A 13,132-nucleotide genomic window follows, 5' to 3' on the forward strand; every position below is an offset into this window, starting at 1 on the left:
CTTGGCAATATCTTATTGGAACAAACTTTTATGATGATTCCGGAGTAACCTGCCTTTGCCACCACCACTCCCCCCAACACTTCAGTTCTGCGAGGTCGAGGAGAGCACCAACCACCTATGGACCCAGGTTATGACCAATCAGAACTTCTAAAACCAGTCAGTAGTCAACACCTACAGTGCCAGGTGTTGACTTGAACTGCTGAGTTATTTGGGAGACCTTTGGTAACTCAGGGGAGGGCTCAGGGTCACTGCTGAGGGACACTGGAGATGCCCACAGGGAGGGGGGACCCCTGACATAGTGTCCTGTTTTATATAGATGTGAATCCTCTGACCAGCTGTGAATCCTCTGGCTATGCCTGATGGGGCTGGGTATCACAGCTGGTGGGACAACTGGTGGAGAATGAGGGAAGCTTCTGTCTGTCCTGACTGGTCCTCAGTAGCTTCCATGTCTCCCCAGTGACCCCCAAGGCTTCTATCTCAGCATCCAGCTGAGCCCTAGCCCTAACTAGGCTCTCAATGAGGTCATGCTGGTCACATCCCTGGGGTTCCCTAAACCCTGAGGACCTGGAAGCATCCCCAGAAAAGCCTGGATGATGGAGCTGCGACCGCCAGGATGCTTTGAGCTCCCTCGTCTCTGCAGAAGCCCTGCCCCTGGGGGCTTGGCAAGGTCTCCCTGCCAGATCCACTTCTGTCCTCTGCTCACCCAGGACCTCCTGGGAGCCTGGAAGACAAGAGCCCCTGACCAGCTAGAAGCCTGTGATCAGGGGACAGAGTCCAGGGTCTGGGTCCTTGCCCCAAGGCAATTCACTTCCCACCTTGGTACCCACCTTGTTGCTGCTTCCTGAGCTGTTTTGGACGAGGTGAGGACCCACAGCTCTGATGAGGCCGCTTGAGGCCTGGAAGGAAAGAAAGGAGGAGTTAAGGGGTGAGGTTTGGGGGCCCGGGCTGAGGAGGTACCCAGCACTTTCAGGGAGCTCCAATCCACAGACAGGCAGCAGCCAGACAAGTATATCTACACTCAAGGACTGAGTGAAGGCCGACAGCAAGCCAAGGCTGTGTCCACATCAGCTTCTGTCTGCAGAGGGGTCCCTGGGCCCAAGTGAGAGGGCTGGAGGCTCTGGGCCTGGGGACCTCCCAGACCAGAATGCAGGGAGCCGGGCCCGCAGCCAACAGCCTTAAGCACTAAACGGCTTGGAAAGGACCCAGCTCTGTCAACGGCACCCCTGGTTAGAAAAGTGGAGCTTCCCCCAGGCTTGGTCAGGCCTGTGCCCGCCCTCCTGCCCCCGTGTGCTTTATCCCCCCTTAGTTCCCCTCTTCCACATGTCCTCACTGCTCTTACTAGTCTCATGAGTTCTTGTCTGGGTGCATGGATTTTCAAGAGCTAATACTTTTCTGAAGAGGTTGGGAAAGGAAGGAGAACAAGAATGAAGGGGAGACAGAAAGGAAGGGAGGAAGAAAGATAGAGGACGAAGAAAGGATTTTAAGAAGTAAAGCAGGGGACTTCCCTGGTGATCCAGTAGTTAAGACTTCACCTTCCAATGTAGGGGGTGCGGGATTGGTCCCTGGTAGGGGAGCTAAGATCTCACAAGACTCAGGACCAAAAAACCAAAATGCAGAAGTAAAGTTGTAACAAACGTAATAGAGACTTTAAAAATGGTCCACATTTAAAAAAAAAAGTCTAAAATAAAATAAAAGAAGTAGTGATCAATCAGACTGGCCCTGAAGCAGGCCCCTTACACTGCCAGGTGTTAAATTTGTAGTTGCTGGTTTGTGGGGAAAGCCAGGGGTCCCAAAGAGGGGCTGCAGTCAGTCTAAGAGTGTATGCATATATATAAATATAGCCAAGTGTGTATACTTGGCTACATTGTGTGGCTTGCAGGATCTTTGTTCCCCAGCCAGGGACTGATCCTGGGCCCTTGTCAGTGAGAGCACAGAGTCCTAACCACTGGACTGCCAGGGAATTCCCTTGTATTTCAATATTTTAATAAGTCTTCTACTAATAAGGGACTCATTAGCTAAATATCAACCAGACCTAGTTACAGCCAGGTGACAATTATGCCATCTCAGTGATAAGGGACAGAAGGACCAGGTATCAATTTTGATTTGTTGGGGAGCTAGGATAGGGCTTCCCTGGTGGCTCAGTGGTAAAGAATCAGCCTGTAATGGAGGGAACATGAGTTCGATCCCTGGGTTGGGAAGATCCCCTGGAGCAGGGAATGGCACCCCACTCCAGTATTCTTGCCTGGAGAGTCCCATGGACAGAGGAGTCTGATGGGCTATGGTCCAAAAGGATGTTTTCTGTTAAAGCCTGGTGCTGTTCCTACCATGTACACGTGTAAGTAAAAAGTCAGTAATTCTATAGAAATAAAGGTTCTGAAACCACAGAAACATCATACTCAATGGTCAAAGACTATAAGTGTTTCCTCTAAGATCAGGAAAAAGGTATTCACCACGCCTATTCAACATAAAACTGGCAGTTCTAGCCAGAGCAATTAGGTGAGCAAAAGAGATAAAAGACGTCCAAATTGAAAAAGAGAAGTAAAATCATCTCTGTTTGCAAATGATAGGATCTTATATGTAGAAAACCCTAAAGACACCACAAAAAAAAAAAGCTGTTAGAATAAATGAAACCAGCAAAGTAGCAGGAATAAAAAGTCAACACACAAAAGTCAGCTACATTTCTATACACGAACAATCTGAGGAAAAAACTACCAAAACAATTCCATTTACAATAGCATCAAAAAGAACCAGTACTTAGGAATTAACTTAACCAAGGAAGGGAAAGATTTGTACAATGAAAACTACAAAATGTTGCTGGAAGAAATGAAAGAAGATATAAATAAATGAAACGATATCATATACTCATGGATTGGAAGACTTACTAATGTTGAAAATATCAATACTATCCCCTGGAGCAGAAAATGGCAGCCCCCTCCAGTATTCTTGCCTGGAGAATCCCACAGACAGAGGAACCTGATGGTTACAGTTTAAGGGGTCCCAAAGAGTCAGACATGACTGAGTGCCTCTCACATGGCCTGATGGTTGTGCAACAATGTGAATGTGTTTAATACACTGAACTGTACACTTTAAAATGGTTAAGATGGTAAATTTGATGCTATGTAATTGACCATGGTTAAAAAAGAAAGATGGAACAAAAAGGAAAGAAAAGTTCTGAAGAGTGTGGTGAATCAGTGAGATGGACCATCTGATCACTGAGCTCTCTGTGCCCCACCAGAAAACCAGTCAGAGGCTCCCTGGGTGTGGACGGCAGACTATGGGTGTCAGGCCTGAGGGTGTCCGAATGGTGAGAGGCCTGCCTCTGTGGGCTTGGAGCCTGAGGCCCTGAGGTTTGGGAACAGGGAAGTGAGAACGGGCTTCCCCAAGTGAAACCAAGTGGGGGATTCCGGCAGTGGCTAAGGGCGGGCTGCCAACCTCAAACTCTCCCAGGAGGCTCCAGGTGAGACCCATGGGAAAAGCTATCAGACATGCCAAAGCCTGAGGGGCAGAAACGGGGTACAGGCGAGGCTGGGAGCCCTGGTGAGGGGCATGGGAAATGCGCAAATGGGTCTAAGCATGAGGAGGCTAGTTTACGGAAAATGGCTCTGACCAGCTACCACCAGCCTGTTCTGGGTTTGAGGTGGGGGACTTAGCGTGCACCCACCCTCCACATCCCACCCCTACTCCCCAACCCCAGGCCTTACCAGGGTGGAGCTGAGAGTCTGATTGGCTTTCCTCGCCAATTTCCAGAAAACTGGGGAAGCCTGAAAGAGGGAAGGAGATGATATGCCATGGGGATGTGCGAGGATGTCCTGGGACCAGCTCTGGCCCCATGTCTGGCTCAGGGCTCATCCCTCAGGGGGTGTTCCTAGCAAGCCAGAAATCTATACTTGGCAATCTGTGGAGGGCACAGCTGGCAGTGAGCCCTGAAGTCAGCTGTGGGCAGAAATACGTGCATATCTAAAGGTCTGTGCACATACAAGTAAGTGGGTGCATGCACATGTGTTCATTCATGCCTGTGCACAAGTACACACCTGTGTATCCACGCATGTGTACACCGTGCACCCCCACCTGGCCTGTACTCTGCCTGTAGAGTTATTGAGTGAGCTCTCGCTTCCTCTCCAAGAACACAATCACTGTTCTGAGCTTCCCCACAGTGCTCTGTAAATGGAAGAGCCCAAGGGACGTTCACTGAACAGGACAGAGTCCAATCAGCCTGCCCCTAAGTGGCGGCCAGAGGGCTCTCCCTAGGACTGTTTTTTCTGCAAAAAGAAACCTCTTGGGCAGTATGGGCTATCAGGAATTTCCTGGCAGGAAGGAGTCACCTGGTCCTTTCTCTCTGCATCCTGCCTTTCTGGGCAACTAGGGTGGTACCAGGTGGAAGGAGGAGTCCTCCAGGCCCCCAGCAGACTCGGTAGTATTAGGGCATTTGCTCTGGGAGGTGTACAGAAACACGGAAGTTTGTTCCTGGTTGGCCACACATCTCTGTGTGACCCAGGCAAGTCCTGGCCTCGCCTGGGGCTCTCTGGCTCCCCCGGCCCTGGGCACTAGCTGGCAGCATTGCACCTCCCATGGCCACTCTTACCGTCTTCGTGGCCCCACGTGCTCATCAGCGGCACCTCCATGTCCAGCGGCACATCCTGCTCCATGCACAAGCAGTGGATGAATGACTTCCAGGTGGTCGGACCCTGGGTATGCAGCTTTTGGAGTATCAGGATGACCCTCTGTGTGGGGTCTAGGGCCTGATTTCCAGAGCCCAGGTCCACGTTGGGGAGGAGTAACTTCACCTTGGCGTTTAGCCATTCTAGGTCTCTGCTGAGCAGCCTCACGAGACATCCATGCAGGTTCCTGGTGCCCAGTTGGAGACTAATGGGGTCCATGAGGAGCTGACCCTGCAGGGACCGGGTAGGCAGGTGAGCTGCGAAGTAGGTGAGCTGGGGGACAGGTAAGCTGGGGGAAAGCCAGGAGCAGCAGTCAGAAACCACTCCCCACAGCTAAAGAGAAGAGAAGCGATGGACACAGAAGATAGAGAAGTGGTCTCTCTGTAGTGTCTTGATGCCATTGCCCAGAGCTCAGGCCCAGAAATTAATCTCCTTCTTCTGTATTCTCTGCCAAAATAATCCATGCCTATGTCATGGGTCTGGATGGTTTAGTTCATCCCCTGTGGATGATGCCCTGATAATGCTTTATTTGTTCTTATTTCTATGGACCCATTTGTGCTGCTCTCTGTCTGAGCTAAGTTTTCTCTGGCAGAGACAACTAGCTGTCCCCCCATATTTGTTCTTCTCTTCTTTCTTAGTACTAGAACCCCTAAATATTCCCTAGTTATCTGAAATAGACTATTTCCCAGCCTCCCTTGCAGCTAGATATACTCATGTAATTAAATTTTGGCCAATGAGATGTCAGTGGAAATGTTGTATATCATTCTTAACCTCTTCTTGTTGACTGGAATGCCGATGTGATGGCCAAACCTTGGGCAGCCATATTGGGTTGTGAGGTAGAAGCCAGCACTGAGGAAGGTGGAGAGTAAAGCTTTCCTGTCCTGGACTCTCTGACTTTGAATTTCTAATACATGACAAGGAAATTCATTTCTGTACTGTTTAAAGTACTGTTGCTTAGGCCCTTTTGCTATTCACAGTGAAATATAATCCTAGCTAATACAGACCCTCTCTTCTCTCTAAGCAAATTCTCCCCTTCTAAATTGGAACTCAAACAACTTGCTGGTAGGAGTATTAAAATGAGGCAAGGAGCACTTATTTTGTGAAAGCTTAAAAAGTCTGAAGACCCTTTGATTCAGCAATTACATTTCTAATATGCTGGCATTGGGACACAATCATCGACTTAAACAGAATTTTTAGTTACAAAGCTGTGCACTGTAAGAGTATTTTTAATAGTTAAAAATTGGAAGCAACCTAAGTATCCAACAGTTAGAGATTAACTGGTTATCCATCACATGGTGGAATATACTAGAACATTTCCAAATGTACTTTCTGGCACTATTGTCTTGAGATAAAAGCTCAGAAAGCATTTACTGTGTGTTAGGCACTGTTTTATGTGCCTTATGTGTCTCATCGAATCCTCACAACTCCAGAGACTTCATTTCTAACTCTGAAAAAGATAGGAGGCCCAGGCAGGGACCAGCCTTATTAACTCCCAGACGCTGGGGCCAACACCATGTATTCTGGGGTTCAGACTCCAGCTTCTCCCTTGACCCCCAGCAGAGACCTAGTGGGCACATATCCCCAGCTCCTTCTGGTCACCCCTCTTCAACCAAACTAATAGCAACAACTCCTTGCTCAGGCACAGAGTTTGAGACTTCAAGAAATATGCTCACATCTATGGCGTGGGCAGGGATCACGGTCCCCACTCAACAGATGAAAAGGCTAAGCTGGGGACAGGTAAAGGACATACGGAGATCATCACGTAAGTCCATGGAGGACACATGCTCAGAACTGAGATTTCTTACCTCTCAGGCCAGTTAATTTCCAAGGTTTGGGAACCCTAGGCGGCACCAGACAAGGGCTAATCCCTGGCCTCTGTGTGATCTTGGCACAAGGATGAGACCACGGCCTTCGGCATGGCTTCTTTTCCGGGCTAGAGTGTCCAAAGTCCATGTGGCCCATAAAGAACTCATCCAGGGCAGCAAGGTGCCAGGCGGAAGTGAGGAGTGCCTGGATGGTATAATTTCTGGGAAAGTCCTTCAAATTCCAATTTCTCCCCCAGCCAGTCTAACATGATGCCTTTGTTTCCACCATGAGTGCTCTGTCCCCTTGGAGAAAGACATTAAGCTCTTTAAAAATAACCAGCCCTGGAAGAAAAAACACGTTATATCATTATTGGTCATTGTGAAAGTCAGTAGCAAACAGCCTTGGAAACAGAGGATTATAGTAGAAAGATCCTCAGTGAAGGGATGGTCACGGACCTGGCTCCCTGGTTCATCACAGATGATCTAGGATGTCCACAGAGAGGGTCTCCTAAGTTCCTGGGCCAAGTCCTGGAGCTGGAGTTTCAGGTTCTTTCCATAGGCTAGGCTCCTAAGAGAGGAGACAGACCACTCTATCATCATTATTCTGCATCCGAAGAGGAATTCTGTAAAGAAGGCACTGACCCTTATTCCTAACTCCTCTGAGGACATCAACCCAGAAACAGCCTTCTCATCTTCATGTACAGATCTTATTCTTCCCCAAGCAAGATTCTTCTTGTCCCTGGACTGGGCACAGCCCAGCCCTCCACGGTGTCACTTCCCGCCACATCTGGCCCAGAGGATGCCCCTCTTACTCTGCCAGTTTGAATATTCCCCTTACAGTGACCTGTTACATCACTAAATACCCCTCCAATCCAGTAGATTTATTACAACTAATTTATGATATGAAGATGGAATAACCCTTACCAAAGATGTCAGCCTTCTTTCCTAATAAAACCTCAAAGAGGTTAGAATGTGCAGTTTTCTCTCTTAATACATCATGAAGAAGTTTCTAAATAATTGAGAGTAAACATCCTTCTTAATGAGAAAACCCAGAGGTACTGATCACTGTCTCACCAAGAGAACAACAAAATGATGATCATTTTATTAGTTTTATTTTATTAGCTCCTTTATTATAATAACTATAAATGAAGTATGACCTGTAGAAATTGTGAATCACTGTAATTTATATAATATTTTATATTAACCATATCTCAATAAAAAATAAAATAAGGACATCCCTGGTGGTACAGTGGATAGGAATCTGCTTGCCAATGCAGGCAATGTGGGTTTGATCCCTGGTCTGGGAAAATTCCACATGCCATGGAGCAACTAAGCCCGTGTGCTACAACTCCTGAGCATGCACTCCAGAACTCCTGAGCCTGAGGGCTGGGACTACTGAAGCCCACAGACTAGAACCTCTGCTCTGCAACAAGAGAAGCCACAGCAATGAGAAGCCTACAGGCCTCAACCAGAGAGTAGTCCCCGCTCACCACTTTTAGAGAAAGCCCATGGCAGCAATGAAGATCCAGCATAACTGAAAATGAAAATAAGCAAATAGCGCTTCCCCGGTGGTTCAGTGGTAAAGAATCCACCTGCCAACGCAGTAGACACAGGTTCATTCCCTGATCTGGGAAAAGCCCACATGCTGTGGGCCACAACCATTGGGCCTGTGCTCTAGAGCCCAGGAGCTGCAACTAGTGAGCCCACATGCCACAAGTACTGAAGCCTGTGCTCTGCAACGAGGGAAGCCACGGCAAGGAGAAGCCCGAGCACTGCAACTAGAGAGTAGCCCCCGGCTGCCACGACTCAAGAAAAAAGCCCCAGCAGTAATGAAGACCCAGAACAGCCATAAATAAATAAATAAGTCTAAAATAAAATGACACTGGTACAAACGTCTATGAAACAGCTTCGGCGATCTTGTCTAACAGTAAGGGACGGACAAAAGAAAAGATGGATAAAAAGTATGTGGAAGAATGGAAGAAAGGCAAAAGATCAAAGGATGCACTGATGGAGTATCTAAGAAGTATGAGGAAGGTAACAACAAAGTTCCAGACTTCAGATCAATCCACATCAACAGGGTACATTTTTTTTTTCCATTTATTTTTATTAGTTGGAGGCTAATTACTTTACAATATTGTAGTGGTTTTGTCATACATTGACATGAATCAGCCATGGATTTACATGTATTCCCCATCCCGATCCCCCCTCCCACCTCTCTCTCTACCCGATCCCTCTGGGTCTTCCCAGTGCACCAGGCCCGAGCACTTGTCTCATGCATCCAGCCTGGGCTGGGGATCAGTTTCACCCTAGATAATATACATGTTTCGATGCTGTTTTCTCAAAACATCCCATTTTATGGAGAGCCCAGAAATAAACTCATACAGCTACGGTCAATTAATCTTTGACAAAGGAGGCAAGAATACAATGGGGGAAAGACAGTCTCTTCAGCAAGTGGTACTGAAAAAGTTGGACAATTGTATGTAAATCAATGAAATTGATTTACACCTCACACCATGCACAGCAATAAATTCAAAATGGCCTAACAATTATACAACATGACACCATAAAACTCCTAGAAGAGAACATAGGCAAAACCTTCTCTGACATAAACAGCACCAATATTTTCTTAGGTCAGTCTCCCAAAGCAATAGAAATAAAACCAAAAATAAATGAGACCTAGTCAAATATACAAGCTTTTGTATAGAAAAGGAAACCATAAACAAAACTAGAAGACAACCTATTGACTGGGAGAAAATATCTGCAAATAATGCAATAGACAAGGGCTTAATTTCCAAAATATACAAACAGCTCATACAACTTGGTAACAAAAGAAACAATTCAATCAAAAAACGGGCAGAAGATCTAAATAGATATTTCCCCAAAGAAGACACATAGATGGCCAATAGGCACATAAAAAGATGTTTAACATTGCTAACTATTAGAGAAATGCAAATCAAGACTATGATGACGTACCATTTCACACCAGTCAGAATGGCCATCATTAAAAAGTCTACAAATAACAAATGCTGGAGAGAGTGTGGAGAAAAGGGAACCCTCCTACGCTGGTGTAAATTGGTGTAGCCACTATGGAGAACAGAATGGAAATTCTTTAAAAAACTAAAAATAGAGTTACCATGTGATTCAGCAACCCTACTCCTGGACAAAACCCAGACAAAACTGTAATTCAAAAAGATACACATACCGCTCTGTTCATAGCAGCACTATTTACAATAGCCAAGACATGAAAACAACCTAACTGTCCATTGACAGATGAATGGATAAAGAGTATGCGGTACATATATACAATGGAATACCACTCAGCCATAAGAAGAATGAAATGGTGCCATTGGCAGCAACATGAATTGAACGAGAGATTATCAAACTAAGTGAAGTAGGTTAGAAAGAGAAAGAGAAACAGAATATGATATCACTTATATGTAGAATCTAAAATATGACACAAATGGAACAAAACAAGAACAGACCCACAGAGAATAGACTTTGGTTGCCAGTGGGGAGGGGCAGTGGGGGAGGGAATGGATTGGGAGTTTGGGATAATCAGATGCAAACTATTATGCGTAGAGTGGATAAAAGACAAGGTCCAGATTCTTTACCATCTGAGCCACCAAGGAAGCCCATGCATAGCACAGGGAACTATGTTCAATATCTATAATAAACCATAATTGAAAAGAATATGAAAAATAACATAGACATATGTATAACTGAATCACTTTGTTGTATAGCAGAAATTAACAACACTGTAAATCAACTATACTTTAATAATATAAATTTTAAAAAAAGAAGAGCACATTCTAATATAACAGAGGTAAGTACTGTACTTGGAAACAACAACAAAAAAATATAGCCAGTTGAAGAGCTATTGGGGTAATAATGGTTTTCTTAAAAAAGAAAACTGTCAGATTCTAACAGAAGAAATGAAGAAAAGCATGAAAAAATTGAGATAAAGCCTTGCTATGGACTGAATGTTTGTGTTCCCCCCAGATTTATATGATGAAGCTTAAGTCTGCAATGTAATGGTGTTTGGACACAGAGCCTTTGGGAGGTAATTAGGTCATGAGGATGGAGCCCTCATGATGGAGTCAGTGCCCTTATAAGAAAAGGCAGGAGAGATGTGCTTCCTCTCCCTGCTCACAGCCGTGTGAGGAGGATAATACGAGGAGGTGTCCATCCCCCAATCAGGAAGAGGGTCCTTGCCAGACACTGGATCTGCTGGCACCTTGATCTTGGACTTCCCAGCCTCCAGAACTGTGAGAAATCAATGTGTGTTGCATAAACCATCCAGCCTATGGTATTCTGTTATGACGGCCAGAATTGCTATAACAGACTAAGACAAGCCTGCTTGTGACTACAGAAAGTAAAAGAAAGAAAACCTCTAACTTAATAGGCATATTTAAAGCAATGCCTTAAAAACAACACAATAGGATACTTCAGAGAACTTGGTAAAATTATAGTAATGATCATTTAGACAAAAATGTCAACTATGACAACTGTTTGCGTGTCTTAACTATTTCATAAAAAACATTTTGAACTAGAATTAGTAAAGAAAAAAATGAAGGCAATTATATCAGAGACTATTCATTGGGAAAGGCAGGCAATAATGGAGAGACTTCCAAACAAAAGCACCTTATAAAGTAACTACCATTAAAACCTGATGGTGCCAGATTTAAAATAGAACAAATTTATCTAAGGAATGGAAGAGAGTTCAAATTAGCTTCACACCCATTTAAAATCCACTATTTGATAACTTATATGCACAGTACATCATGAGAAACGCTGGGCTGGAAGAAGCACAAGCTGGAATCAAGACTGCCGGGAGAAATATTAATAACCTCAGATATGAAGATGACACCACCCTTATGGCAGAAAGTGAAGAAGAACTAAAATGCCTCTTGATGAAAGTGAAAGAGGAGAGTGAAAAAGTTGGCTTAAAGCTCAACATTCAGAAAACGAAGATCATGGCATCTGGTCCCATCACTTCATGGGAAACAGATGGGGAAACAGTGGAAACAGTGTCAGACTTTATTTTGGGGGGCTCCAAAATCACTGCAGATGGTGACTGCAGCCATGAAATTATAAGATGCTTACTCCTTGGAAGGGAAGTTATGACCAACCTAGATAGCATATTAAAAAGCAGAGACATTACTTTGCCAACAAAGGTCCGTCTAGTCAAGGCTATGGTTTTTCCAGGGGTCATGTATGGATGTGAGAGTTGGACTGTGAAGAAACCTGAGTGCTGAAGAATTGATGCTTTTGAACTGGGGTGTTGGAGAAGACTCTTGAGAGTCCCTTGGACTGCAAGGAGATCCAACCAGTCCATCCTAAAGGAGACCAGTCCTGGGTGTTCATTGAAAGGACTGATGCTGAAGCTGAAACTTCAATACTTTGGCCACCTCATGTGAAGAGCTGACTCATTGGAAAAGACCTTGATGCTGGGAGGGATTGGGGGCAGGAGGAGAAGGGGACAACAGAGGAGGAGATGGCTGGATGGCATCACCAACTTGATGGGCATGAGTTTGAGTAAACTCCGGGAGTTGGTGATGGACAGGAAGGCCTGGCATGCTGCAATTCATGGGGTCGCAAAGAGTCGGACACGACTGAGCGACTGAACTGAACTGAACTGATTGAGAGGGAAAATATGGAAAGATACATAGTATTAAAACACACAGTAATACAAGTATTCTGAATGGAAAGAATTATTATTATTGGCTGTGCCACACTACTTATGGGATCTTAGTTCCTGGACCAGGTATTGAACACAGGCCTTCGGCAGTGAGAGTACAGGGTCCTAACCACTGGACCACCTGGGAATTCCCTCCTTTTTTAAGAATTATTTTTAAATTAAGTAATTAAAGTTTTCTTATTAAAACTACAACCAGATATCATTTCATACCCCCTCAAATATCTACAATGAAAGAGAAGATAATACAACTGTTAACGAGGATGTGGAGAAATAGGAACCCTTATATACGGCTGGTGGGAAGGCAAAATGGTGCAGCCACTTTGGAGGAGTTTGGCAGTTCTTTAAAACGTTAACCAGAGTTATAACTCAGCAATTTTCTACTCCTAGGTTTATACTCAAGAGAAATGAAATACATACACTTACACGAAAACATATACACAAATGTTTATCATCCCTCATAGCCAAAAAGTGAAAAAAATCAAAATTTCCATAACTCCACAAATGAGTAAGCAAAATATGGTATGTCACTACAACAGAATATTATTTAGCAATAGAAAGGAACAAAATAACATTGCGTTCAGTCGCTTCAGTCATGTCCGCTGTTTGCGACCCTATGGACTGCAGCCTGCCAGGTTCCTCAGTCCATGGGATTCTCCAGGCAAGAATACTGGAGTGGGCTGCCATGCCCTCCTCCAGGGGATCCTTCCGACCCAGGGATCAAACCCGCATCTCCTGCATGTCCTGCAGTGCAGACAAATTCTTTACCTCTGAGCCACTATTACGTACTACAGGATGGATGAACAGCTAAAACATGCTAAGCGGAAAAAGCTCCAAAGTATACTAGTAAGAGAAGTCAACTTTTAAAAGCTATGGCATATGTCTGTTTTAAATGTGCTGTGTGAATCTGCATACAGAGAGACCAACTCTAGCGTTACACAAGAAAACTGGTGACAGGATTGTACCTGGGGAGT

The 13,132-nt window shown here is 45.0% G+C and overlaps 1 protein-coding gene across 5 annotated transcripts in view; it reads right to left on the reverse strand.

The window, feature by feature from the left end:
• The window catches only part of NLRC5 (NLR family CARD domain containing 5), an 85,891-nt gene that overhangs the window by 50,536 nt on the left and 22,223 nt on the right, over positions 1-13,132 (reverse strand). For 4 of the 5 annotated variants that reach the window (XM_043436649.1, XM_043436648.1, XM_043436647.1 and 1 more), the window contains exons 2-6: positions 6,920-7,031; positions 6,464-6,805; positions 4,583-4,889; positions 3,702-3,761; positions 828-896 (exon numbers count right to left, since the gene is read on the reverse strand). In XM_043436649.1, the coding sequence (XP_043292584.1) occupies positions 828-896; positions 3,702-3,761; positions 4,583-4,877 (424 nt within the window). In that variant the 5' untranslated portion in view covers positions 4,878-4,889; positions 6,464-6,805; positions 6,920-7,031. Of the gene's footprint in view, positions 1-827; positions 897-3,701; positions 3,762-4,582; positions 4,948-6,463; positions 6,806-6,919; positions 7,032-13,132 lie in introns of all 5 variants that reach the window. The other variant, XM_043436646.1, reaches the window with a different exon arrangement.

The sequence above is a fragment of the Cervus canadensis genome, chromosome 18 (genome assembly GCF_019320065.1).
Source record: "Cervus canadensis isolate Bull #8, Minnesota chromosome 18, ASM1932006v1, whole genome shotgun sequence".
In the NCBI taxonomy this organism is placed as follows: domain Eukaryota; kingdom Metazoa; phylum Chordata; class Mammalia; order Artiodactyla; family Cervidae; genus Cervus; species Cervus canadensis.